This window comes from Aspergillus versicolor, assembly GCF_001890125.1.
Source record: "Aspergillus versicolor CBS 583.65 unplaced genomic scaffold ASPVEscaffold_3, whole genome shotgun sequence".
NCBI lineage: Eukaryota > Fungi > Ascomycota > Eurotiomycetes > Eurotiales > Aspergillaceae > Aspergillus > Aspergillus versicolor.
Window position 1 is genome coordinate 3,038,932 of NW_024467526.1, and position 23,575 is coordinate 3,062,506.

The following is a 23,575-nucleotide window of genomic DNA, read 5'->3' on the forward strand; positions in this document are numbered from 1 at the left end:
GACGAAATAACGAATAATTATTTAACCCCATAAATCTTCCCATAAATCTTTCGTAATTCATCTCTACAATTCTCATCATTCGCAATGGCCAGACTCACCCTCAAGTCCACCCAGAAGCTGCTCTCGGGCTTCGAGATCCCGGTCCTGGGCTATGGTGTACGTATCCTACAATTCATAACTAACACCCACTGACGATTCAGGTCTACAAAACGTGCGTCCCCGTTCTCTTCATCTCCTAACCCGTCTAATTAAACCAGCCCAACGACCGTCGCCGAAAGCGTGACCGTCGAAGCCCTCAAGCTCGGCTACAGACATGTACAAACCCATTGTATACAATCACTCCAAAAAAGCAACATACTGACAGCTAAAGATCGACTCGGCGGCCGCATACAAGAACGAAAAAGAAGTGACCGCTGCAATTTCCCACGCCGGAATCCCACGGTCGCAGGTCTTCCTCACCACCAAGATCCCCCCGCACGCCAACGGATACGAGAATGCCAAGCAGAGTATCGAGGATAGTCTGAAGCAGGCGGGGACGGATTATTTTGATTTGTACTCTCCCACTATCTATGTTTAGGTGAAGGAGCGGGCTAATTTGTTATGCTTGTAGGATATTAATCCACGCCCCCTACGGTGGAAAAGAAGGCCGACTCGGCGCGTGGAAAGCGCTCGTCGAGGCCCAAAAAGCGGGTAAAACGCGTTCGATCGGCGTCTCGAATTACGGAGTCCACCATCTTGACGAGCTCGAGAAGTACATCTCCTCCGGTGGCGGGGGACAAATCGATGTTGGGCAGTATGAGCTGCATCCGTGGCTGGCGAGGCCGGATATTGTGGACTGGCTGAAGAAGAGAGGATCGGTTGTGCAGGCCTATTCGCCGCTTGTGAGGAATACCAAGGCCGATGATCCTGTGTTGAAAGAGTTGGGGAGGAAGTATGGCAAGACAACGGCGCAGGTGCTGATTCGGTGGAGTCTGCAGAAGGTATGTCCCTCTTAATAGTCTAGGTGAGGGTGAGCTGACTGTATAGGGCTTCGTTCCTCTTCCGAAATCGGTGACTCCTTCGCGTATCAAGGAGAATGCGGAGGTGTTTGACTTTGAGTTGAGTGAGAAGGACATGGCGAAGCTGGAGACGGGCAAGTATGAGCCTTGTGCTTGGGATCCTACTGTTGAGAGGGACGCGTCGCCATCGCTGTAACTGTCTGAAGGTATATTTAGCCTAAGGATTGAAAAGAATTTATAAATGACCTATTGGCATAAATGCTTTGTGCTATTACTATTTGACTTATCAATAACAACCAGAGACTCACTATGGAAAGATAGCAGTTACGACGCAAGACCCAAACCAGGTCTGAAATCCAACACACCCAGCTGCCTCAACAACCTCTCCAATTTCCCCTTCGCCTCATACCCAATGCCAATAACCCGTCCATCCGCCTCACTGTCGACCTGCAAGCCCCCCAAATACGCAGCCCCAATATCCCTAATCTTCGGAATAAGACTATACCCATTCGCCTCCAGGATCTCTTGCGGAAGATGATAAAGCACCTCGAGCAAATCACTAACTATACTCTGATGCTCCATCTGATTCTCCAACGGGTTACCAAACTGCTGGAGGAGATTTGACCGGATATATAAGCTCGTGACGAAGATATTTGCGATTTGCACGTCGTGGCCATGTGTTGCGGTGCTTGGGCGGGAGAGGCCGCCTCGCCAGCGGAGCTCTGGGGGGAGATTATCCAGACATGTCTGGATGCGAGAGAGGCTGATGGTGAGGACTTTGGAGGAGGGGTGGTAGAAGCGGTCTGCTTGTGCGACGTGCCAGGAGTGGAATATGCCGCGGAGATGGAGTAGACCAGGGACGTAGTTGACGTTATCAGAGTGGCAGGGAAGCATGCTTGTGTCTGGGGATGGGTCTAACTCGTTGTCTGTGTATGGGCTGGGCTGGTTGACGGTATTGCTGCCGATGACGAGACGGCCGAGTACGGGTTGTCCGAAGATGTCGAGGTTTCTTGCTAGTTAGATTGGGTTTTAAGAGGTGGTTAGGGTCATACATCATGGTGATTTCAAGGAGGCAATACAGCCTCTTTAAGAGCTCTTTCTCCAAGATAGAGATCTGGTCTAGCTTGTAGTTGAGGAGGTATCTCGTCCCCGTCACTGCCTCGTTAAGAACCCGATGGTTCCAGGGGTTGGACATGTCACTGTGAACCATCGCCGCACAGGCGAGATTATATTTGGCAGCGCACCAGTCAAGCGAGTATGGCCCGTCTACTGGAAGAAGGTTGTATGTTTCAATTAGGTTGATGCATCGTTCCAGAGTAATTGGGTAGTACTCTTCGAATGATTTCCGCCGGAGGGTCGCGCATGTTGCGCAGAGAACGCTAATAACAACACCGCAGAAGACGGGGTTACTGGCGTCGCCATTGTTTAGTCTGCTGAGAAACTGTCGACGATGCAGAATAGGTGCCAGGGGGTGGATATGGTCGAACCAGTCGTCGAGGACGCTGTGTATCAGGGATTCGGGTGCAAGGAGGGAGAGAATTGCTGGCACTGGTGACTGTAGGGGTGGCTGTGATAGGGATGGAGTACCAGAATCACTGGCAGCGAAATTGCTTGTACCAGCTGGCAAGGAAGTATTGGATTGAAGATGGGAATGCCGATTAGGAGGTCCTCGCTTCCTTCGAGGCCTGTCTGAGGTACAAGGAACCCCTAAGAACCGACACCCATCGCAGACCTCTCCATCAGCAAAACGACATTTTACACGCCGATTGCGACAGGTATCACACGCATTCTGGTTTCGGGTATGCTTTTTACCTTGCATGTTGAGGCACTGGCTTTGAGAGTGGAGAGGAAGAACCTCGCATTTATCTCGCTTAAACGTCGCTTAAATAGCCCCGGATCCAGCACACCGGATTGACCCCGCAGACTGCCAGTGGAGAAGTTGTCCTTGAGTACATGGCCTCTACCTATTGAGAAATAGCTTCTTTATGGTATGACACCGGCTGCTCGGCTTTTGCTCCAACCCTCGCAAGACCAGCAGGGGCGTCTTGTCCGTCGAACAGCACGGCGATTTCTTCGAGGGTTGGACCTCGCGTTTCCACGAAGAAGAAATATATCGCCAGACACTCGATCACCAGGATGGCGATGTACACGAAGTAGAACTTCCACTGGAGTGCTTCTAACCCAAGTGGGTTCACGTACTGGTTGTAGATCCCCGCGAGCGCGGTAACAGACGTACAGAGCGTTAGTCCCTTTGCTCGGATATTAAACGGTAATATCTCAACAGTATATGCAACCGTCAGTCCGGGCCAAGCTGCGCCGGCTGTACCGTAGAAGAGGAAGATCATGGCCAGCACGGCTCGTCCTGCTGGTGCCGACCCTGTCTGGTCATAGACAGCGCTGCATGCCGTCCAGACACTGAACGAGATTAGCATTCCAACGCCGGCGAATAGGAACAGTGTTTTGCGTCCGAATCGGTCGACGAGGAATGCAGCGGTAAGAGAAACGACGAGACACCAGATCGTCAGGCCGCCGTTGATCTTGGCTTGGTCGAGGGAGCCGGTGATGCCGATGGTGTTGAGGACTTGGGCGAGGTAGTACGAGACGAGTCCGTTTCCACTGCACTGCGAGAATATGCCTGTCATAACGATCAAGAGACATCGTTTTCGATTCCCTTTGGTGCGGACGAGTTCCTTCCATCCTGTCTGTGCGGCTTCTTGCTCGAGACGCAGCGTCTCCCGGATCTCTGCAAACTCCCACTGTACAAACTCGTCGTCCTTATCCCCATTGCCGTGGTATTTCCCAAGAACGTCCAATGCTTTATCCAACTTGCCTTTACTGATTAGCCAACGCGGCGACTCAGGAAGAAACCATATTCCTAGCAGCTGGATCCCAGGCATAAGCGCCTGCAATGCAGTCGGCAACTGCCACTGCACATCGCCGTGTAGATTCTCCAATGTCCCAAACGCTGACCACGCGGCGACAATAGCGCCGAGATACCAGAGTGTGTTATAGATAGTTGTGATCTTCCCTCTATGATCCGGATGGGCGACCTCCGTGATAAGAAGCGGACAGGCACCGTTGCACATGCCAGACCCGATACCAACGACAATTCGTCCGGCGAGGTACATCCCATCTGGATGAGCCTCTGGAGGGAAGGTCTGCACCAGAGCACCCAGGACAATCACCGCTGAGCCGACGGCAGTTCCGATGCGCCGTCCCAGTCCGTCGGTTATATAGGGGGCGATGAGAAAGACGGCGAAGGTACCGATGCCTGGAAGGGCGCCAAAGAGGCCGAGTCGGCTGCCTCGGGGATCGTTGAAGTCTGGATGGTTAGCACCGGTATTTGGGATGTTGATGTGACTCAAACGTACACGCAGCCCAGGTGTCCATAGTCTGGAGACCATTCAGCAGACTAGCGTCGTACCCTAGACTGGTAGAGGCGAGGAATAGGATGACCATCTTTAGGTACAGCCATCGTAGGTTCGTCTGTTGATACCACGGGAGGGGGTTGGAAGCCCCACTATGGATGGTTGCAGGAGTGAGTGTTTCGTTGTGGGCCATGCTTGCAATGATGAAAGGGTTCAACAGATTGAGGCTGTTCGAGGTATACATAGTCCTTATATAGAACCCTCGGTTATTTTCATGGTGTGGTTACCCCAGATCCCCGATATAAACACCCCAGATGGGCAGTACCGAGTTCGTTCATGAACTGGCTGTTGCTTCTCGCTTCATCCAGCCTACTCCCTAGTTACTTGAGTGGCGTTTATGAACCAGTAGGGATGCATTATTGCTTTAGCTTCATGCAGTGAGCTTCCGAGGTTTAAACGCGGTTATTCCTCAGAAGAGTATATCCGATGTTTATGCGAGGGTCCACCATTGGTTGGCGAGAGCAAAGTAAGCTCCAAAAAAAGCAGAGGGAAACCACGTCAGTCACCATATTCTCTTCTTAAATGGAGATACGCCAGATGATGTGCCTTCTAAGGACATCCGGAATACTTAAACCCGACATCTGACAACTGTCTACACTTCCAACCACGAAACAAACACCTGCTGTTCAAGTAAAAATGTCAATCCCTCACCTCCGACACACAGACAACGGCATTCACCTCATCGTCAAAGATAAACCTGTCCTTCTCCTCCCAGGCGAACTCCACAACTCCTCCCTGAGTTCCGCACGATACATGTCCCCAATATGGGCGCAGATGAAAGCCCAATCCATAAACACCCTGCTCGGCGCCGTAACGTGGGAGCTTATCGAGCCGGTCGAGGGGAAGTTCGACTTCTCCGAGCTGGACCAGATTATCCTCGATGCCAGAGCTCATGGGATATATCTTGTGTTGCTGTGGTTCGGGAGCTATAAGAATGGGATCTCGACGTATGCTCCGGGATGGGTGAAGAGGGATGTAGAGCGATTTCCGAGGGTGCATGTTTGGGATGCGGAAAAGGGGGCGAAGAGGACAATTGAGATGATTAGTCCGTTCTCTGAGGAGGGGTGGAAGGCTGATGCGCGTGCCTTTGGGAAGTTGATGGCCCATCTCAAGGAGGTGGACGGCGAGTATAGCACAGTCGTGATGGTGCAAGTGCAGAACGAAACTGGGCTTCTGGGGGATTCAAGGGACAGGTCGAGACTCGCAGATAAAACATTCAATTCTGGAGTCCCCAATGATCTCCTGGCATATCTCTCATCAAAGGGCAATTTACACCCCCGATTCATCGAACGATACGGAAATGCCCTTCCCAAAGCAGACTCAATCACCGAAACCAACATGCACTCCTGGTCCAGCATATTCGGCCCAGGAACACACGCCGACGAGGCATTCATGGCCTACCACATCTCCACATACGTCGGCCATGTCGCCGAAGCAGGGAAATCCGCATACCCTATCCCGTTATATACAAACACCTGGCTGAACTTCGACGACCCCTTTGTTCTCGATTTGCACGGGTTCCCTATCGTGGTTGGTGGAGGTGCAAGACCAGGGATTTACCCCTCTGGTGGACCGTGTCCCCATGTTAGTGATATCTGGCGGTTTAATGCACCTGCATTGGATTTTCTAGCGCCGGATCTTTACTTTCATGACTACCAGCTCGTGTGTGGCGATTATACAACCCCGGCGTCGAACCCGCTGTTCGTCCCGGAGCAGCGCAGAGACGAGCATGGTGCGAGAAGGGTGTGGCTTGCGTATGCGACGTATGGCGCTCTAGGGACTGCACCGTTTGGAGTTGATACTGGGGCGGAGATTATTGGGAAGGAGTATAAACTGCTCTCCCAAACAGCGAGGTTTCTGCTGAATGCAAGCCCGGAGCAGCGCATGGGGTTCTTTTTTGACGAGATACCTGAGAATGGAGGGGCGAAGGGGCGCAGTAAGTGGACAAAAGCGTTTGGTAGCCTTGAGGTCATTGTCGAGAGGGCGTTTGTGTTTGGGAAGCCGGGTCCTGGGGGCGGGATGGTTATCCAGCTGGGTGGGCTGGATTCGTATAAATTTCTGGTTGTAGGTAGGGGTTTCCAGGTCAGGTTTCGTGGGTTGAGTGAGAAGGTGACCTTTACTGGGATTTTGGATGCGAGGGAGAAGGAGGCGGATGAGAAGACTGGGGAGTTGAGGACGTTGAGGACCCTGAATGGTGACGAGACGCGCAGTGGGGAGTTTTTGATCATGCCGAATGATGATCCTGACTATGGAGGCTTTCCAATTGCTGTTACGATCCCGGCCAGGACTTGCATTGCAGAGGTCGAAGCATATACTGTCTGCGAGAGGATGGTGTAGGGTTGGTTATGGATTAGACTGTCATTCTAGAGTACAATTATACTACACATTACAGATACGCATATCATGTCACTATACCCTGGACTATTATCTAGCACCCCCATCAGACCCCCTCGCAAACTTGGCAATCAACCCAGAAACCTCCCCAGGCTTCCCTTCCATGGGCAGATGTCCAGCACCTACAATCCAAAGCCCGCTCGGTGCCCAATCCACAACACGCTCGGGATGGATAGTCTGCGCAAACACACTCTTGTAGTCTTTAAGGATTGGGTCCTTGTCACCGAAAACATGAATAACCTCGGTCTCGTCGTCATATTGTTTAAGATTCCAGAACCGCCTCACCTGGTCTCCCTGTGCAGAGAAACGGGCTTGAACGTTTAGAGAGTCAAAGTGGCTTGGGCCTGCGAGACCTTCGAGGACTTTCCAAATGTAGGTCTGACGCAGTGTAAACAGGACGAATCGAGGCAGGGATGGGATGCTGTGGCTGAATCGCTCGATACTGGATTTTGATGCGCGTGGTAGGCCTTTGTATGGTGCAGTATAGGCTGCGATATCTTCTTTGGAGAGATGGGGAGCGAGGAAGCGAAGGACGGCGGATTGGGGGAGGAAACCGTGCAGCAGGCCAGTGGTGCAATACCAGATGCGGTTGAGGAGGCGGTAGTGTAGGGAAGTATCGCTGAGACGGGGTGGGAAGAAGCTGTTCAACAGGAAGAGGCTATCGCAGGTATTTGATGGCAGTCGGGGGAGGGTGCAGAGAGCGATACACCTGTATCATTAGTAGACACGATAAATAGTGACAGGGAACATACCCGCCCCAGTCGTGCGCTGCAATTATTGCATTCTCAAGCTCAGTAACTTCAAAGAACTTCACTACAGTGTATATATGCAGTTCCAATGTCATCGATTGAGGACGCAGGATCTTGTCGCTTCGGCCGTGGCCCAGCCAGTCGATGGCGTAGACGTCGTGTCCTTGTTCGAGCAGCGAGGGAAACACCTACACCATTAGATAGGACAATAAATAGTAAGAGGATATTACATTTCTCCACAAATAGCTCCAGCTCAGATTACCATGTAAGAAGACAATCGGCCGGTGAGTTCTCCGTCCGTCCTGGAGAACGCTGCTGTAGCTAGGTCGTAGATGGATATACCGCACTGTGGCTCCACAGACGGCGAATTCATGGGTATCGTGTGCCCACGGAGCACCCTCCATCCATCCTTTGCTGTCCTTCTCGACGGGGAATGTTTCATCTTGCTTGAATCGATAGGAACCGTCGAGCTGGGAATGGGCGAGGGTGTCCGATCGGGATCGATACTGTTCGGTGTTTTGGGCAAGGCGTGACCAACCGGTGGGCGTGATAAGATTAATGGAGTTTTTAATAGCAGAAGGGAGCAAGGACAGAGCCACCTTGGACACATAAAGTGGAACCAGAATGGCTGCTACGACGATGCGGCTTATAGCAAAGGAAAGCAGGATGGAGCTCAGATAGCCTGTAACAGTCATGACTCCAGTGGAGACAGCCTCCATGTTGCAGACCGCAGACTTGACAATGCTGTCGAAGCTGATATTGATATGGAGTGGCATTTTGATGTTGATGTTGTGAAAGAGAACACGAGGGGACTTTGTTATATGGCGGATTCATGACGTCAGCCAGGAACCCTAATGACAACCTTCATACGAAGCTCTCTTCACATGAATTAACAGAGCTATTATAAGACATGTCATAATGCCTTCTGTAACCCCTCATGCCTCACCACCCATCCGTCTTCTGGAAACCCAGGAGCATAGCCCTCAGACCCATCCCACCCCGCAGCCATATACGCCACTGCTCAGTCAGATATGCTAATAAATTCTTGACAAGAAAACAGCAGATAGTAACTTGGCTTACCTGCTAGTAGGAATCCTGCATTACCAGGCATGAACGGCGGTGGTGTTCCCCCTATACAGTTAGCAGCAGTCTCTAGGAATAGCGACAACCTACCATCGCCTCCGCGAACAGCAAATCCTAACCGAAAATTAGCAGAATACTTGATATACAGTCGGTGCACCATACCCGCATCATCAAAAATCCAATACTCATACGCCGTCAAATGATAAATCGCCCGATCCGGGTTCCCAATCCTCGCCGAGTTAATCGCAAGAACTGGCCTTCCCCAGCCGCGAATATTCTCATCTGTCCAGATTTCCCAGACCTTATCTGCTGTTTTCTTTGCAATATCAGAGTCAACAGCTGGTGTGTCGGGGAGTATACCCTGCAGCATAATCAAGCTCCGCGGATCGCCTGTCAACTCTGAGTCTTCCCACCAGGAACTGTTCAGCCCTTCGTAAACGGCGTAAAGACCATCGACCTGGGGCGGGGGCGCGAGGTTCTTTGCTACGGTTGTCCATTTTTCAGGAACAGGCTGGTCGAGCTTCGCTTTCCACTCTCGCGCGACGTCCAGACCGTAGCGCCAGTATGCTATCTACAGATGGTCAGCGAAACCCAAACTCATCAAGTGAGCCGTACCTCGTAGGCCAGATTCAGGGTATCGGCTGGGGGTGTATTCTCCGTGACTCCGTATGATCTGGAATTGTTAGCGAGGTCGAGTATATACTTTAGTATTCCTTACGGAGGTCCCAGATCATAGTATCCCGAACTTTCATTCTTCCATGCATATGATGCCATATAGTCTGCTGTTGCTGTTAAAACGGGATCCCATTTCCGCAATGTCTTTGTCGTCGGTGATGCCTGGTATGCCAATTGAGCGAGGTACATCGGGTGTGGCTGCAAATATCAGTAGTTGTTTCTGAGAGATTGAACTGGATTTACCTGCTGCCATAGTAGAAGCCCATTTATACCTCCAGGAGAACTAACGCCTGTATTAGTCTCCGTCATCTTCGGCCATCTACAATAATCAGTATCTTCCTAAATAATGTGCAGAGGCAGATAATGTACCTGGCACCCTCCCATCCCATCACTTCCGCCCTGGCCAAAGACGACGGAAGAAGCGACTCATAAACACCGGGGAAAACATCATCAAAGAACTCCTGCCGACCCCAGGTCGCCCAATGCGCGTTATGCCATACCACCATCTCCATGTGGAATTTGCCTTGCCTGTCAGTATGCTAGCAGAGCTGGTGTGGGGGATACTCACCATACCACCCGTTATTCATCAGTCCGCTCTCCTGGGGAGATTGTCCGGTTGCTGCACTGTTCACGCGGACGTGGTACTGCGAGAGAATTATCCGGCGCTGGAGTTCGTCTGCTTTAGGGTTTGTAGAGGAGGTTAGATCGACGAAGCCGCCTTTGCTCCAGTATTTGTTCCATCCAGCGGTGTTTCTCTTTTGGATTTTAGTGGGATGATCGGGGATCTGCTTTTCGGGGGAGAACAGTGCTGTAAATGATATGGTTGATGATCGTGTCTGCGGTTTAAGCCTGTATTGATGCTTTGCTAGGCCTGCTGCTTTCTGATTCTGGAGTAATTGAAGAGGAGAGTGAGATGGCCAGCGCAGGTTTGTGAAGTAGTTTGTCTCCTGTAGTTCGTGGTATATATGCGCCGTGTCCCTGTTCCTGCTGGGAATGATGGACGTGGTATGGTTATCAGCAAAGTCATAGACTCCCACAAATACTTCATACTTGTAGTCAGTCGAGTGAATGGGCGGATACGGGAAGTCCAGTTCCACAGTCAATGCACCTGTTTCCACAAGCCGTGATTCGATATTGAACGCCACAGAGTCAGAGTCAAAGTCTCCCTGTGTGACCACTTTGACGTGTTCACCGTCGACCTTGAATGTTGAAGTTATCACCCCATTCCAAAGGTCCAATTCCTGTCGCGGATCTATGATGTCAGACGCTGCCAGTGTGGAATTTCTGTATCTCAGCCCTATCCGCCCAAGGTTTATGCGGTTCGGATTCCCAATGAGCCACTGGGACACTTCAGGGAGGTCTGGGTCGGGTATATCGTAGGATACATTGCGGCCGTGGGTTAGCATTGGTACGCCGGTGTAGTCGTCGAGCTGCTCTCTGGACGGCATTAATACTGGTCAAGTTTGAGTATGAATAACGTACCCATCCGTCGGTAGCGAGTCATTGTGCCATGCCCAGCTAGAAAGTGTATTAAATGGGAGGAATGTCTACAAATTAGCAATGCAACGCAATACTATACAGATGGAAGTCTACCTGCATTCCAGTATTATCCACGTTAAAGGCAAAATTGCCGTTCCCGACCTGCAAAGGGGTTGTTTCATTGTCAATTAGGCTCGTGCGGACGACATTATATTGGGAGACTATTGTCTGCCTGCAAATGTGAGCTTCGTATACAGAAGAGGTCTCTATATTTACCTGTCAATGCGACCCGCAACGAGAGCTGGCAGCCCCAGATATACAATATTTAAGCCGCGCATACTGACCGACGAACACGTACACGACACGATGGAGCTGTTTGGGGCAGCTCCTTTTATTTAATCTCGGAGTAATTGCCCCGACGATCTGGGGTAATGAACCCCGCCTGTATACACTAAGTAAAGTAGTCCTAATTAATGCACCAATGCCATCGAACAGATCTAATGCAATGGCTGGATTTTTATCAACGACCAATAGCTCATTCATCATAGTCAGTCCAATCGTCAAGCGTAAAGTCAGGATCTTCTCCTCCCAGCCAAGTCTCCCGCAGGGCATATGTTCCCGCTGGGATACGCTCACGGATACCACGCACTTCCTTCAGACGTGGATACAGACCACTATTGACACCGTGCTCTAGATTCTCAAGCTGACCGTCCCTCTCGGGATCTTTCCCCTTCTCATAGCCACGAATTGTAAGAGAGTGTAGTTTCTGAGGCAGCTCGTCAATAAGGTCGAGGCTCTCGGATTTGGAGCCCGGTCCAGCTCCCTTCACTAGCACAAAGAACATCTCCACGCCAACATCAAGACAGGTCAGGGCTGTAAAGTCCTTGAGCGAGCCGTGGTTACCGAGAGACCATGGCGGACTCTGCAGCCAACGAGATACCGGCCGCGATGAGCCATCGTTCTGAAACTGGTAGTCGCAATCAAGTTCTAACGTTTCAAGCGTCTTCTTGTGGTTCAGGATGCCGCCAATAAACCACGGAGTGTTGAATGTATAGGGATCCTCACTTTCGTGTGCTCGCCGCCCAACATGGCCATACTTACCACCAAGTTCCGCGAGAGGCATGTAGTCAACGTACCCACTTGTGTATGTAAATTCGCGAAGTTTTCTTGGAGCACAGATCAGCCGGACGAGCACGCCTGTCCCGACTAGCGATCGGTGAAGCCTTATGTTTTGGATGTTGTTGCGTCCAAGGTGGTGCCTGAAATATGATTCATCAAAGTCCTTCATACCATCGACGCTGATGGCTTGGAGGTTGGGAAGGTCTTGAGTTATGTCGAGGCAACTTCGTATGTCGCATGGCGAGTACCACTTGCTGCTCAGGTATGGGCGTGGGAGGAATTCGATGCTACGCACTTCCTGCAGATATAGGCCGCCTGGTTCCAGGCCCCAATTTGACTCGGCGGACTCATCATCCGACGAAGTGACGGAATTAAGGAACCTATCGAGTGGGAATGCAACTGTACGATACCCAAGGTGGTGCTCAGATGGATCCACGATACCATCGTCTACGATAAAGGGAGCACCCAGGACCAGGGACTCCAGTTCCGGGCAAACACTCATCAGTAGCACTGCGATCGCCTGGCCTATGAATACCGCTCGATCGGTATTATTCCTGTTGTTCCCGTCAGTAATTGCCTAAAATCAGCAACGGAAACGTACGCGTAAAAGGACGAGCGATGCCCAGGGGGACTAATATCAATCTTCTTCTGCAGCACCATATTCAGGAGTGCATCCTTCGTCAGGAATACATCGTCATCATATCGCAGAGACGGAAGTCGTCCAACTGCCTTTTTAACGAGATCCAAATCGCTGGCACTAAGCGATCGTAGACAGTCCGCATTCTCGACCTTGCGGTACGCGCTGGAGTGGACAGGCTGGCGGTCGATTTCCAGGTGTCGCACGTATGTGCCCAGATATGGCTTCCGTAGGATTGAAAGCAGGATTTCAAACGCAGGATTCAGATGCTCGTCCTTGCGGATCCTGATGCGTCGATACCGGCGACGTTTCGCGAGATCGGGCGCGCAGACTTGATGCATCCGGCGAAACTGGATAGAGAGCGCGGCGACATCTTTGCTGCTTGAGAGGTTGATGATAATAAGAAGCAATATCTCATCCGGTAGACGTTGTAAATGAGGCATGTTGAGGTTGTAAGTCGTGGTTGAGTTGGTGTTTGTTGATGGTGAAGTTATTCGCGACGGCGCTTGGTGCCTCAGGCAGCAATACTGGTTGCTCCTTCACGGCTCTCTAGGCGTTTCGTTTCAAGGCTACTAGGCTATCAAAATGCCAATTACAATATGTAACATGTTGAGTGTCATTTGTACCATCTAGCTGATGTAATTGTACGAAAAGGGAGGATATAATTCATGTTCCACAATGGGTATATAGCCGCATGCTGCATTTGAAACTAAATACAGGGAAATGCATCAATGAATGGAGGCTTGTGATAGATATCCCTGTGACGATCTAGCCTGAGCACAGGGACAATATCCATATTAGGCCCCGAATAACTGACTCAGTGACCATACCTCCATCTCGGTTCCGGGAGGTACAGGAATAGGAAACGTCGACCGAGTTACATCATTTGAGATTGACGGAAAGTATCTGATACTCCAGTGTAGGCCCTTCATAGAGTATGGCCATGAATTAATCGGCACGAAAATGCCAAATCAACAAACGTGATCTCCCCGAGCCAGGTTAGATTGTCCCTGATGCACCCGACAATTGGCATACACTTAGAGCTCCCAAGCTCGTCTTCACATTACCGAAATACATCTTCTATCGAATCATATGACTGAAGAAATTCAGGGACGTCATCAAATGGATGCAACGACGTGGCTTGGATATTACCATACAGGCCTACAGACCGTTTTCCAAGCGGCATAAATCTATTGAACACGTAATGATATCGCGTTGAATTATGTAAATGTCTAGATTAAGTCTACAGGCACAGCTATATTTGTTTCTTCACGGTAATACCTTTTAAACATCAGTGGCTTGCAGATGTTGCTTGATTTGTTCTAGGTGGAGATGAGTTAGGGCAACCGCCGGTCTTGACCAGCATACTAATAAGTGTAAAACTATGTTTATATTAATATTTATAACAGATCACAGGTTATTACTTTTCCTTGGATTAAACACCGTATTTAGAAAGCTGGATTGGCTGTGCTTCCATATTTATTTACTGGGTGTACGTAAACGTCCGAGTATTTGGAACAGGCAGTCTGACCCCGAGAGGAGCAATGTATTTTATTTGCTATTTATAATAGTGACGCTTACCTCGACTAAAGCGAGACTCAGAGGGTTTATGCTGGCCTTCCTCCTTCCGGTAGGAGAGTGGGCAGAGAACTCAACCTGGTTTAATGCCGCGAATATTCATAAGCCAATATTAATTACCCGACTGTAACTTTGAAACGCAATGATGGTCCATCTCGTACTGACGTAAAGCAGACTTCGTTAGAGAATAAATTTGGTAAATCACCACCATGCCAAGGCTCAACAATATCGTCGTCGCCTGGACACTCCGACTCAGGCCCAGAGGGGGTCTGATCGTCGCCCGCTGCAGCCTACCCCGGCCAGAGCACCGACATCGGTGGATCTGTTTCTGCACTGCACCTCCTGGCCCTATAGCATTGACTCGACGACGGAGGACAGTGAGCAGGTTCCATTCAACCGCTGGCATTCCGCCCCCGTGGCCCCAGCGTGGAGACCGCGGTCCCACCTGGTCAGAGCGCCTCAATCTGACGTACTGGCGTCTGGCACCTCGTCCTGCCAGGAATCAGGGTACGATCGAGACAGATTCCTGGCAGGGGAATCCAAGCACAACCCTGTGTATCATCAGGGGAAGCATTATCAACGAACGAGGTTCTAATTATGTAAAGCGCTAGCGTAGGAACATAACCAGGAGGTTGGCATTATCTAACTTGGCCCGGTCTTAAAAAATTGGAGTAGCTCTTATATCTCAGTCCTTAACCTGTTCAAATGTAATTAACCTGCTCAGCGCGGGATATGCCGGAAGCAATATGCATACCAACATAGCGTCCCCCCTCGGACATCCAGTGCAACGACATAAAACACCAGTGTCAGAAAAGCCGGAATGACCACATGCAGACATCCGACCACCAGCTGTGATATCATGGCGTCGTTAGTAAACTTTGGACAGGCGGCTTGCGTGGTGACGGTTGGCCTCGACGCAGGCCCCGCCAGGAACTGTCGCCGGTATCATAGGTTATCGAGGATTGGGAAGCGTTAGCCCGCCGTAGTGCGACGCAGGTCATAGACGATCCGGTCTCCAGGCGAGCAAATGCACCATTCACGCTGACCTCTGTCAATGCGTGGCTATGCATGGCGGAGATTGCGAATGCTCGGCGGAGTTGCACTGGACGGCGAGGCGATCGGCGATGACTTGAGGCTGTTGGCCAATGCAACCCCTGTATAGCCCGTGTGAGGCAAGGGTGCCGGCCCTGTTGGGAAAGGATGGAAGGAATGATAGTCTACTGGAGCAGGCGGGGAGGAGGAGAGGGGGGGTAGGGGGGTATGGGGGCAGTCCGACCCCGCGGTGGAGACTCCTGCAGTGGGGGATTTTCTTGCGCCAGGCTATTTCGCATTCGATATTCATGCATCTCGCATAATCAAAATCGCACCAGGCCATTGGGCCCGGGGCTCTGATCCCCGCCCATCCAGCCCAATCCAGACTCCTGTGCTCCGGCCGAGGCATGCTAGGCGGCCCTAACAGCGCCCGTATTCTGGTTACGCCAGGGATTGATCTCTGCGCGGTATTTTGGCTGTATATACGTTTTGATACTGTACGAGCCGCTAGTGACGCATGGCCATTGGGGTGCCATACAGGCCACGGGCTGTTGCTTCAGATGCTATTCGATCGGCCCTCACTCAGCTGTCTATAGGCCATTGGGGGCCACGATGCATGACGCCATTCGGAACCTTCGCGGACTGTGCGCCGTGGAACAGGATTGCCTTGATTCAGAGGAGGTGGTGTGGAATTGGTGGTGTGGAACTGGGTGTGAGAAAGCTATTTAAGGGGGGTCCAGGACAGCCCATCGACCTCAATCCAACTTCTCCTCTCAATTCCCACGTACTACTCTTTAGACAGAAACACAGTTAGAATCATAAACCATGGCCGCCACCCAAGTCATCTCCGAGAACGTCCACCTCGCCGGTGCCCGCAACGCCCTGAGCAAGGAGGCATGCATGAAGATGTACGACGAATGGGCCTCGTCCTACAACAGCGACCTCGCCGATGCGTCCCAGAACTACGTTGGCCCTATCCTGACAGCCCAGACTGCCATCCAATACAACACCAACCCGCGGGCCGTCGTGCTCGATGCCGGGTGCGGCACCGGCCTGGTCGGCGAAGCCCTAGCCAAGAGCCACAAGCTGGTCATTGACGGCGCCGACTTGTCCCCTCCCATGCTCAAGATCTGCAAGGACACCGGCGTCTACCGCGACACACTGCTCGTCGACCTGACAAAGGCCATCGACCGACCTGACGCGTCGTACGACCTCATCACCTGCTGCGGCACTTTCACACGCGGTCACGTCGGCCCTGACCCAGCACTCCGGGAATTCATCCGCCTCCTCAAGCCCAGCGGTGTCATCGTCGCCACGGTCCTGCACGAGATCTGGCTGTCCGGCGGCTACAAGGCCGAAGTCGACAAGATCGAGTCAGAGGGGCTGGCCAAGGTGCTCAGCACGGACGTGAAGGACTACCGCGCGGGCGCGGGCGACAAGGCCGTCTTCCTTGTCCTGAAGAAGTCTGCTTGAATGATCTGGATATGATGTGATGCTTCTAGACGCGGACGGAGTGATGGAGGCGATTTGATCTGCTTTACCTAACCTACATTTAGGATGCGCCCGTTCTGAATATATGATGATATGATTTCCCCGATGCGACTGTTTACCCCCCCAATGCGACTTCTGCCCGTGCAATCTCTTGCCTCGATCCGTATCGGACTGCAGCCCGTAGGCACTCGAGTAGATGGTCCAACTGTAGCTTCTGTAGTGTGAGTGGGCTGCGTAGTACGGCCTGTTACTATATCCGCTGTAGTATAGACATGTCGTGACCTACATTTCAAAAGTACCAAGTAGTTAGCCAATAAGAAGTTCTTAAAATTTTCTGAAACCAGCTACTCGAATACGAAATTCCATATTATTATTTCCATTCGGCAATCCCTGCCAGATGCCGCGCCAGGCGAGTTATTTACAGGGTAGAGCAATATGACAATGATATTATAGCAATACTAAAACAATACTATAAGCAAGGATACGCTGTAACAGCCTCAGCAAGCAGCCGATTCGTCCCTGCTCAGAACCCAGTCGGCCAAGGCCTCTGCTTTGCCTGGCTCCTCCATCTCAGCGCTCAACGTCTGCAGCCAAGACCAGATCGCCTCGCTGTCGGGGAAGCGCTCATATCTCTCCCCAGACCAGGACTCACTTCGTATGCGCTGTGAGAGATCAGGCTGTGCCCTGAGCTGGGCGTACCGGTGCGATAAGAGTGAAACATCCTGGCGCGTGAACTTCGCTGTCGCCTTATCAAACAGCGGTACCAGATCCCAGACGAGCTCCTTGATCCTGGCCTTGCGCTTCGCCGGTGCCCTGGTGTACTCTTCATGAAGGGCGCGAAAGCTGCGCATCAGATTGCCTTCCTGCGTTTCCTTGCTAGTCTCAATAAGAGCCCCCAGCCATGCCACCAACTCCTTCCCCAGCGCCTCGCGCCCATTTGCCTCGGCGAAGCAGTGGTTGCATGGCATGTTGTTCATCAGCCTTTCCGTGACAGTATTATCGTCCCAGGTGGAATACATGTCATATTGGTTCTGGGCATCAATATCCATCGGCTGCCATCGCGGCCAACGCCCGCCGAATCTAAAGGCACGGATCTCCTTCCACTGCGCACAGCCAGGACAGCGAACTCTATACTGCGTCCAGGGCATATCCACCGCACCTTCTCTCCAAATCGTAAACACGGGGGAATTCACCTCCGGCCGCTTGCTGTCCATAACTTCCGAAATCCTAGGGAAGTACCGGTCCACATTCAGGCCGTAGTACTTGACCCTCCCTCGCACCATCGGAACCTTCGCCGTTCCAATATTATCATTCTTTCTCCCACAGGTCCCCTTAAACTCTCCCCTCTGGAATCGACACTCCAGACACCGCCGCAGATGCCTCTTCGACCCAGTCCGCACCCGCTCAATCGCCTGCCTCTCGCGGTCTAATATCTCTCCCTCCTGCTCATCAGACATAGTCTGGTACTCGTCATAAGTCATGTCATAGAACTCCTCAAACCCCATCTCGCGAAATTCCTCAAGTCGCTTCGTAAGATGCGAAGCAAGCGATATCGTCCCGGGGGCCTGGCCCCGGCGCCGACCCCAGACCTGGCTCATGGCCACGCCATACCGTTGTCGCATCTTTGCCTCCTCGTCGGCGATTGAACCACAATCATCCCCGTGCAACTCCTTCTTTTCTTTCTTCTTCTTTCGGTCTTTCTTGTCCTCCTTCCTCCTCTGCCTAGACAGCGTTGGTTCCCATGATGTAACCGCATCCGCAGCCGGAGACCCAGAAACAGGTTTGCGATAGGCGAGTCTCGAGAGCGCCTGATTAGCGAAGTTCTGCTGAGGGAGAAGGCGCATGCAACTACTGCATGCCCAACGATTCGCTTCCCATTCTGGACTGAGTCGGTCTGGGTCGAGGGTGCCGAAGCGGGAGAAATGAATAGGTGGTCCACCGATGGATTCGTCGCATTCGAGGGCGAGGAGGCGTTCGAGGAAGTGTATTCTTTTTGGATTGACTGTTTCCCGGAAGTGTCTGTTTGTTTGGCTGAGTGAGATGAGGGCGATGGGGTCTAGTTGGCGGATTATCGCGCATTCGAGTTCGGCTGGGAGGGTTTGCAGGGGGAATGCTGCGGACGCCATGATGGTCTGGTCTTGGGACTGGGAATATGGTTGAGAGATGGATCTATGTTGAAGGGTATCTTTAAGTATTGAAGGTGAAAGAGTGGCTCATGGCTTACGATCATCGCCACATTGACGGCTTGGGGCTGTGAGGCCAACGCTGCAGCCAGTCAGCATTCAGCAATTGTTGCATATTCGATGATCAATTATATTTAGTGTTGCCTAAGCTTGAGTCACAAGTGTTGGGGGAATTCAGGGCTGTTTATTGGCGTTGGTACAGTAAGGAATGAGTTAGGGCTCTGTCCCAATTGGGTTCCCGACGACTGATTATACTGATGATACTGTCTTTACATACCCTCTTTATACACCCACTATTCGCCTTCATAGAATACTTTTATCTCCATGGTTTAACCGGTCGCATTGCACTGGATGTATATTCAAAGACACATATCACGGGTAAATAGGCTTACAGTACAATCCACCTACACAGGCTCATCGCGTAAACAAAACAACTGCTCTATTTCTATATGGGTCTATACTATCTGATTTAAAATTTCTATTGAAGTATGGAGAGGAAATGAACGACAGCAGACAGTTAAAACGGTTACGCCTTCTTATAATCGGCAAGGACGTTCTCAGCAATCTTCAACGCCATCCCATAAAACACCGTCATAACATGAGACGAAAGCTGCGTGGGAGGAATAGAGCCGTCAATAACCCGCAGTCCTTGCGTTCCATACACCTTCGCCGTAGCGTCAACAACACCTCCAAGCTCACGAGCCATCATAGAACACGTCCCAATCGCATGCCAGTTCGGTCGGAAGACATCAGTCACATACTCGGCCCATTGATCTAGACTTGCATCGGCCGGCACTTCAGCACCTGGGGTAACCTCGCCAGCGAAATATTTCTTCATCTCCCCGGTACTCTGCAACCTCCGCGCGAGTCTCGTCGCAGCAGCCTGGCCGAGAACATCAAGTTCATTGCGGTACAACTTCGGGTCATTAGCGTAGTGCCACATATACGGATCGCTGCTGAGAATATGCGTCGAACCCCGGGCAAAGGGGATCAAATCCCAGATATCAAACTTGATATCCCCCTCTGTATCCAAGAACAGTTCTGCATACGCAACATCCTCATCAAGCAACCAGCTGCGATACTCCTCATACTGCATCTTCAGCGCAGACGCGTTATGGAACCCACCTAGCGCCACCGTCTCCTCGGCCCACTCGTCAAGCTTTGTATTAAGCAATTCAATCGCACGGGTGGAGTCCTCGCCAAAGACTTCGGTGAAGTTGGCAAAGTACGCAGCCTGGCCCTGGCCGAACCCAGCCTGGGAACTGCGAGCGCGCACACTCGTCGTGGTCTGGTCCTGCATATTGAGACCGACAGGGAGATCGATGATCTGCGAGACATTGGCGGATTCAAGGACCGATTTGAGGCCGATACCGGAGTATTCCAGGATCAAGGGCGAGATTGCGGATCCCGCAGCAAGCAGGACTTCGTGTCTGGCGTGGGCGTTGAAGTTGACGGATCTGTGGGTACCGAAATTGACACCCACGGCTTTGGGACGGGTCGAGATTGAATCTGCGTCAAAGAGGATCTTGCCCACGACTTGTCCCGTGAGGATCTTCAGGTTGGGCCGTGTATAGCTGGGGAGCAGCCACTCACGGGCCGCGTCGGCGCGGGTCTGATCTTCGCGTAGACTATTCTGGATCATGGACACCCCGCGCGGGCGTCCGCAGTGGAAGTCCACCTGGGTCGGGATCCCGAGATCGGACGTGGTGTTCATGAGCGCCTTCATGAGAGGGGACCACGGCTTGCCGTTGTCTCTGGGCCCGGCCTGCACGGTGCCGTTGAAGCCGTGGCAGGATGGGTCGAAGGAATGTCCTGCTTCAATCTGAGCAGCATCTGGTGCGCGGGATTTCTCAGCATTGTTCATGTACGGCAGGATGCTATCCCACGTCCAGCCGACCATCCCGAAGACCTTCTCCCAGGAGTCGATTTGGGCTTTGTCTGGGCGGGTCCAGGAGGCGCCGTTGACGAGAGTTGAACCTCCCAGTCCCTTGCCGGATACGACGGCGGCGGTGCGGTTGTTGATCTGCTCGACGGTGAGGTAGTTCTGGTCGCCGCTGCTGCCGAAGACCTGGCCGTAGCTGTTTGCGTCCTCGATGATGGGACCAGCGTTCGACTCGTAGAATCCTTTTTCGATGACGAGGACGTCGATATTAGGGTTCTCCGTCAGTTTGGCAGCGACAGTAAGGCCGGTCAAGCCGCCGCCTGCGATGATGTAGTCAAAGGTCTTGCCAGCCACGTCGTTGGGGTTGCTGAGGAGACTGGCCTGGACGTCAATCTCCTCAGCCGGGGAATAGGCCTGGACAAGGGCCGCCAGTGGCAGAGCAAAGCAAATGAGCTTCATCGTGGTGCCTTGTCATGCAACAAGATGAAGGATTATGATGAGGTTGTCTACCAACGGAAACAAGGTACGGCTATGGGGGACGACGCTTTATATACTTGTAGATCTATGTCCTGTGGAACACTGCTCCCGGAGTTTGTCATCCTTCGTGGTACTTCCAGCTCCTAGATCGGTCCTAGTGTTACTCCCTCTTTCTTGCACCCCACGCACGTGTGGTTAAGGTCCTCGATCAGGCCGGTAGAAGCTGGTTGGAAACAGTGGGCCTTGTTCGGTGAATAATCTGCAGAACACATAGTTCCGAGATAAGCAAGGACATGACGTTATTGGCCATAGATCTAGTGTCAGTCTATCTCGGAGTTAAGAGATGAACAGAGTCAGGCCCTGATCGCCAATGTAGAGGGACCTTGGCGGTATGGTGGCTTGGTAGGTTCAGAGTCCATACCAGACTCCTGCTGGCCCGCTGCTTCTCCACCAGCACTCGGGATCGACATATAGCCTACGCCTAAAGGTATATGGTTAGCAGCTGCCTAACTCGACATCCAGACCGAACTGCTGAACAATCCCAGCTATCCAAGTCTTGGCTGCCAATCCAGCCTCGAACCGGTGGACATTCTCGGCATCCCGAGTCTTCTGTTCGGCATCCCGAGTCGGCCTCCCCTCCCTACATCACGGAGCTCATGCCTCCGTACGAAATTCGGTTCTGTTGCTAATTTTCATGGTTTCCATAGATGGAATCGGTGTACTGTATTGCTGTTGCTTGGCGGCTTGGCTTGAACGTGGCTTTGCTCGCTCCGCTCATACGCAGTTCCACGACATGGTCCACTCGTGAAACAATTGCAGCCTACCAAGATATGGAATATTCAGTTGCCTTCGGGTGATTATGATATCGAGGTGGTCTAGCCTCCAGCCTGCCTGGCTTGATAACTTTGCATACTACGGCCGTGTCTAGGATATCGCATCGCGCAATCTCACTGAAACTCGTCACATTCTCATCTCGTCATGATGTATTTCTCTTTTGTGATAGGCATTCTGCTCAGCGGTTATGCCATGGCATCGAGGCTCTATGCAGCGTCGTATGCGGGCACAGTGACAGAGTTGCGTCTATCCAAACCTGGCTTACACTATCACCTTGCGGCTGTTTCCCACACCAACGAATGTGGTACCAGCCCGTCATGGCTCATGGTCGACAGAGCGAATGGCATTCTGTACTGCCTGGATGAAGCTGTTGACTTTGCCAACGCTACCCTAAGCTCACTCAAGATGAACTCAAATGGGTCGTTGGCAACGGTTCAGCAGCTCCAGACCGTTGCTGGTCCTGTTTCTTCAACGTTCTATACACCAGCTCATGCACCAGATCGCCAATTTCTTGCTCTTGCTCACTAGTAAGCACCTCAGCTTCATCTAAGACCAGCTTTATAACAGCTTTATGTTCATTTAGCTCTGGATCCGCCATCACGACCTACTCTGTTGATCCCATCGAAGGGACCTTCAACCGCTCTCAGACATTGACATTCACAATGTCGAACCCGGGCCCAGTGTCTGACAGACAGGACGTTCCGCATATTCATGAAGTTCTAGTCGACCCTACTGGAAGGTTCCTCCTTGCTCCTGACCTAGGTTCCGACCTCGTCCGCATTTTCCATATCAATCCAACGACCGGCCGCTTAATGGAGCAGCAGCCCCTGGTTACATCGCCAGGATCAGGACCGAGGCATGGTGCCTTTTGGTTTCCTCAAATGGCAGGGACAAATATATCAGAGAATTCCCGGTTCTATCTAGTGTCGGAGCTCGATAACTACCTCAGGGGATACGATGTGACTTATTCGCCTAATGGAACCATGCTCTTCTCCCAGTTCTATGAATGCAATACGTATGGGGGAGTCACTCCTCCAGCTGGTTCAACGGCTGCGGAAATTGCCATCTCAGTATGCTCTTATCTTATACCTTCCAAGAGATCAGGCTTGCTGACACTCTCCTTTTTATCAGCCCAGTAATGACCGCCTCCTTGTCTCGAACCGCGGCGACAACACCTTTGGGCATGGCAACGACTCCATTGCTATCTTCTCTCTTCCAGATTCAATGGAAGATGAAATCTCTTTCCTTGGTTTATATCCAGCTTATGGTTCCTCCCCGCGCCACTTTGAGTTCTCGCCAGATGGGGATATGTTAGCGGTGGCACTGCAGAACAGTCACCAGGTAGCGATCATCGGGTGGGATGCAAAGCGCGGTGCTCCTGGTTCTCTCCTTGCGGATGTCACACTGGACGGGGAGATACCTACTGTTGTTTGGGGTTTGGGTTTGGATGATGGTATGTAAAATATATATATCATAAGCGTTACCATGCCCCCAGGCTTAGGCAGCGTGAAATCAACGAAAATATTCCTATCACCG

The 23,575-nt window shown here is 51.8% G+C and overlaps 11 protein-coding genes across 11 annotated transcripts; 4 read left to right on the plus strand and 7 right to left on the minus strand.

Moving 5' to 3' along the window:
- Positions 1–84: 84 nt before the first annotated feature.
- Positions 85–1,194, plus strand: ASPVEDRAFT_82289 (aldo/keto reductase family protein; the record flags this gene model as incomplete). The annotated part of the gene is made up of 6 exons (XM_040817177.1): positions 85–156; positions 201–211; positions 258–315; positions 371–552; positions 611–980; positions 1,027–1,194. The coding sequence occupies 6 exons, from the start codon at positions 85–87 to the stop codon at positions 1,192–1,194; spliced, it is 861 nt and encodes a 286-aa protein (XP_040666493.1).
- Positions 1,195–1,322: 128 nt separating this feature from the next.
- On the minus strand, positions 1,323–2,817 carry ASPVEDRAFT_82290 (uncharacterized protein; the record flags this gene model as incomplete). Its single annotated transcript, XM_040817178.1, has 2 exons — positions 1,323–2,007; positions 2,051–2,817. The coding sequence occupies 2 exons, from the start codon at positions 2,815–2,817 to the stop codon at positions 1,323–1,325; spliced, it is 1,452 nt and encodes a 483-aa protein (XP_040666494.1).
- A 145-nt stretch (positions 2,818–2,962) lies between these two features.
- On the minus strand, positions 2,963–4,559 carry ASPVEDRAFT_82291 (sugar porter family MFS transporter; the record flags this gene model as incomplete). The annotated part of the gene is made up of 2 exons (XM_040817179.1): positions 2,963–4,320; positions 4,370–4,559. The coding sequence occupies 2 exons, from the start codon at positions 4,557–4,559 to the stop codon at positions 2,963–2,965; spliced, it is 1,548 nt and encodes a 515-aa protein (XP_040666495.1).
- Positions 4,560–4,943: 384 nt separating this feature from the next.
- On the plus strand, positions 4,944–6,835 carry ASPVEDRAFT_40269 (uncharacterized protein). The gene has a single exon (XM_040812111.1). The coding sequence runs from the start codon at positions 5,063–5,065 to the stop codon at positions 6,761–6,763; it is 1,701 nt and encodes a 566-aa protein (XP_040666496.1). The 5' UTR covers positions 4,944–5,062; the 3' UTR covers positions 6,764–6,835.
- Positions 6,836–6,850: 15 nt separating this feature from the next.
- Positions 6,851–8,345, minus strand: ASPVEDRAFT_82293 (haloalkane dehalogenase family protein; the record flags this gene model as incomplete). Its single annotated transcript, XM_040817180.1, has 3 exons — positions 6,851–7,529; positions 7,573–7,757; positions 7,800–8,345. 3 exons carry the CDS (start codon positions 8,343–8,345, stop codon positions 6,851–6,853), a joined length of 1,410 nt encoding a protein of 469 aa, XP_040666497.1.
- Positions 8,346–8,482: 137 nt separating this feature from the next.
- Positions 8,483–11,144, minus strand: ASPVEDRAFT_82294 (uncharacterized protein; the record flags this gene model as incomplete). Its single annotated transcript, XM_040817181.1, has 12 exons — positions 8,483–8,586; positions 8,650–8,700; positions 8,743–8,766; positions 8,815–9,223; positions 9,268–9,325; positions 9,371–9,525; positions 9,571–9,646; positions 9,697–9,850; positions 9,896–10,764; positions 10,810–10,874; positions 10,921–11,038; positions 11,083–11,144. 12 exons carry the CDS (start codon positions 11,142–11,144, stop codon positions 8,483–8,485), a joined length of 2,145 nt encoding a protein of 714 aa, XP_040666498.1.
- Positions 11,145–11,341: 197 nt separating this feature from the next.
- On the minus strand, positions 11,342–13,005 carry ASPVEDRAFT_82295 (uncharacterized protein; the record flags this gene model as incomplete). The annotated part of the gene is made up of 2 exons (XM_040817182.1): positions 11,342–12,479; positions 12,527–13,005. The coding sequence occupies 2 exons, from the start codon at positions 13,003–13,005 to the stop codon at positions 11,342–11,344; spliced, it is 1,617 nt and encodes a 538-aa protein (XP_040666499.1).
- A 2,743-nt stretch (positions 13,006–15,748) lies between these two features.
- On the plus strand, positions 15,749–17,058 carry ASPVEDRAFT_40273 (class I SAM-dependent DNA methyltransferase). The gene has a single exon (XM_040812112.1). It carries the CDS (start codon positions 15,998–16,000, stop codon positions 16,643–16,645), a length of 648 nt encoding a protein of 215 aa, XP_040666500.1. The 5' UTR covers positions 15,749–15,997; the 3' UTR covers positions 16,646–17,058.
- Positions 17,059–17,160: 102 nt separating this feature from the next.
- ASPVEDRAFT_82297 (uncharacterized protein) lies at positions 17,161–18,789 on the minus strand (the record flags this gene model as incomplete). The annotated part of the gene is made up of 1 exon (XM_040817183.1): positions 17,161–18,789. One exon carries the CDS (start codon positions 18,787–18,789, stop codon positions 17,161–17,163), a length of 1,629 nt encoding a protein of 542 aa, XP_040666501.1.
- Positions 18,790–19,289: 500 nt separating this feature from the next.
- On the minus strand, positions 19,290–21,218 carry ASPVEDRAFT_40274 (GMC family oxidoreductase). Its single transcript, XM_040812113.1, has one exon. It carries the CDS (start codon positions 21,185–21,187, stop codon positions 19,373–19,375), a length of 1,815 nt encoding a protein of 604 aa, XP_040666502.1. The 5' UTR covers positions 21,188–21,218; the 3' UTR covers positions 19,290–19,372.
- Positions 21,219–22,153: 935 nt separating this feature from the next.
- ASPVEDRAFT_61359 (uncharacterized protein) lies at positions 22,154–23,500 on the plus strand (the record flags this gene model as incomplete). Its single annotated transcript, XM_040815567.1, has 3 exons — positions 22,154–22,566; positions 22,623–23,109; positions 23,171–23,500. Exons 1-3 carry the CDS (start codon positions 22,184–22,186, stop codon positions 23,498–23,500), a joined length of 1,200 nt encoding a protein of 399 aa, XP_040666503.1. The 5' UTR covers positions 22,154–22,183.
- Positions 23,501–23,575: the final 75 nt, after the last annotated feature.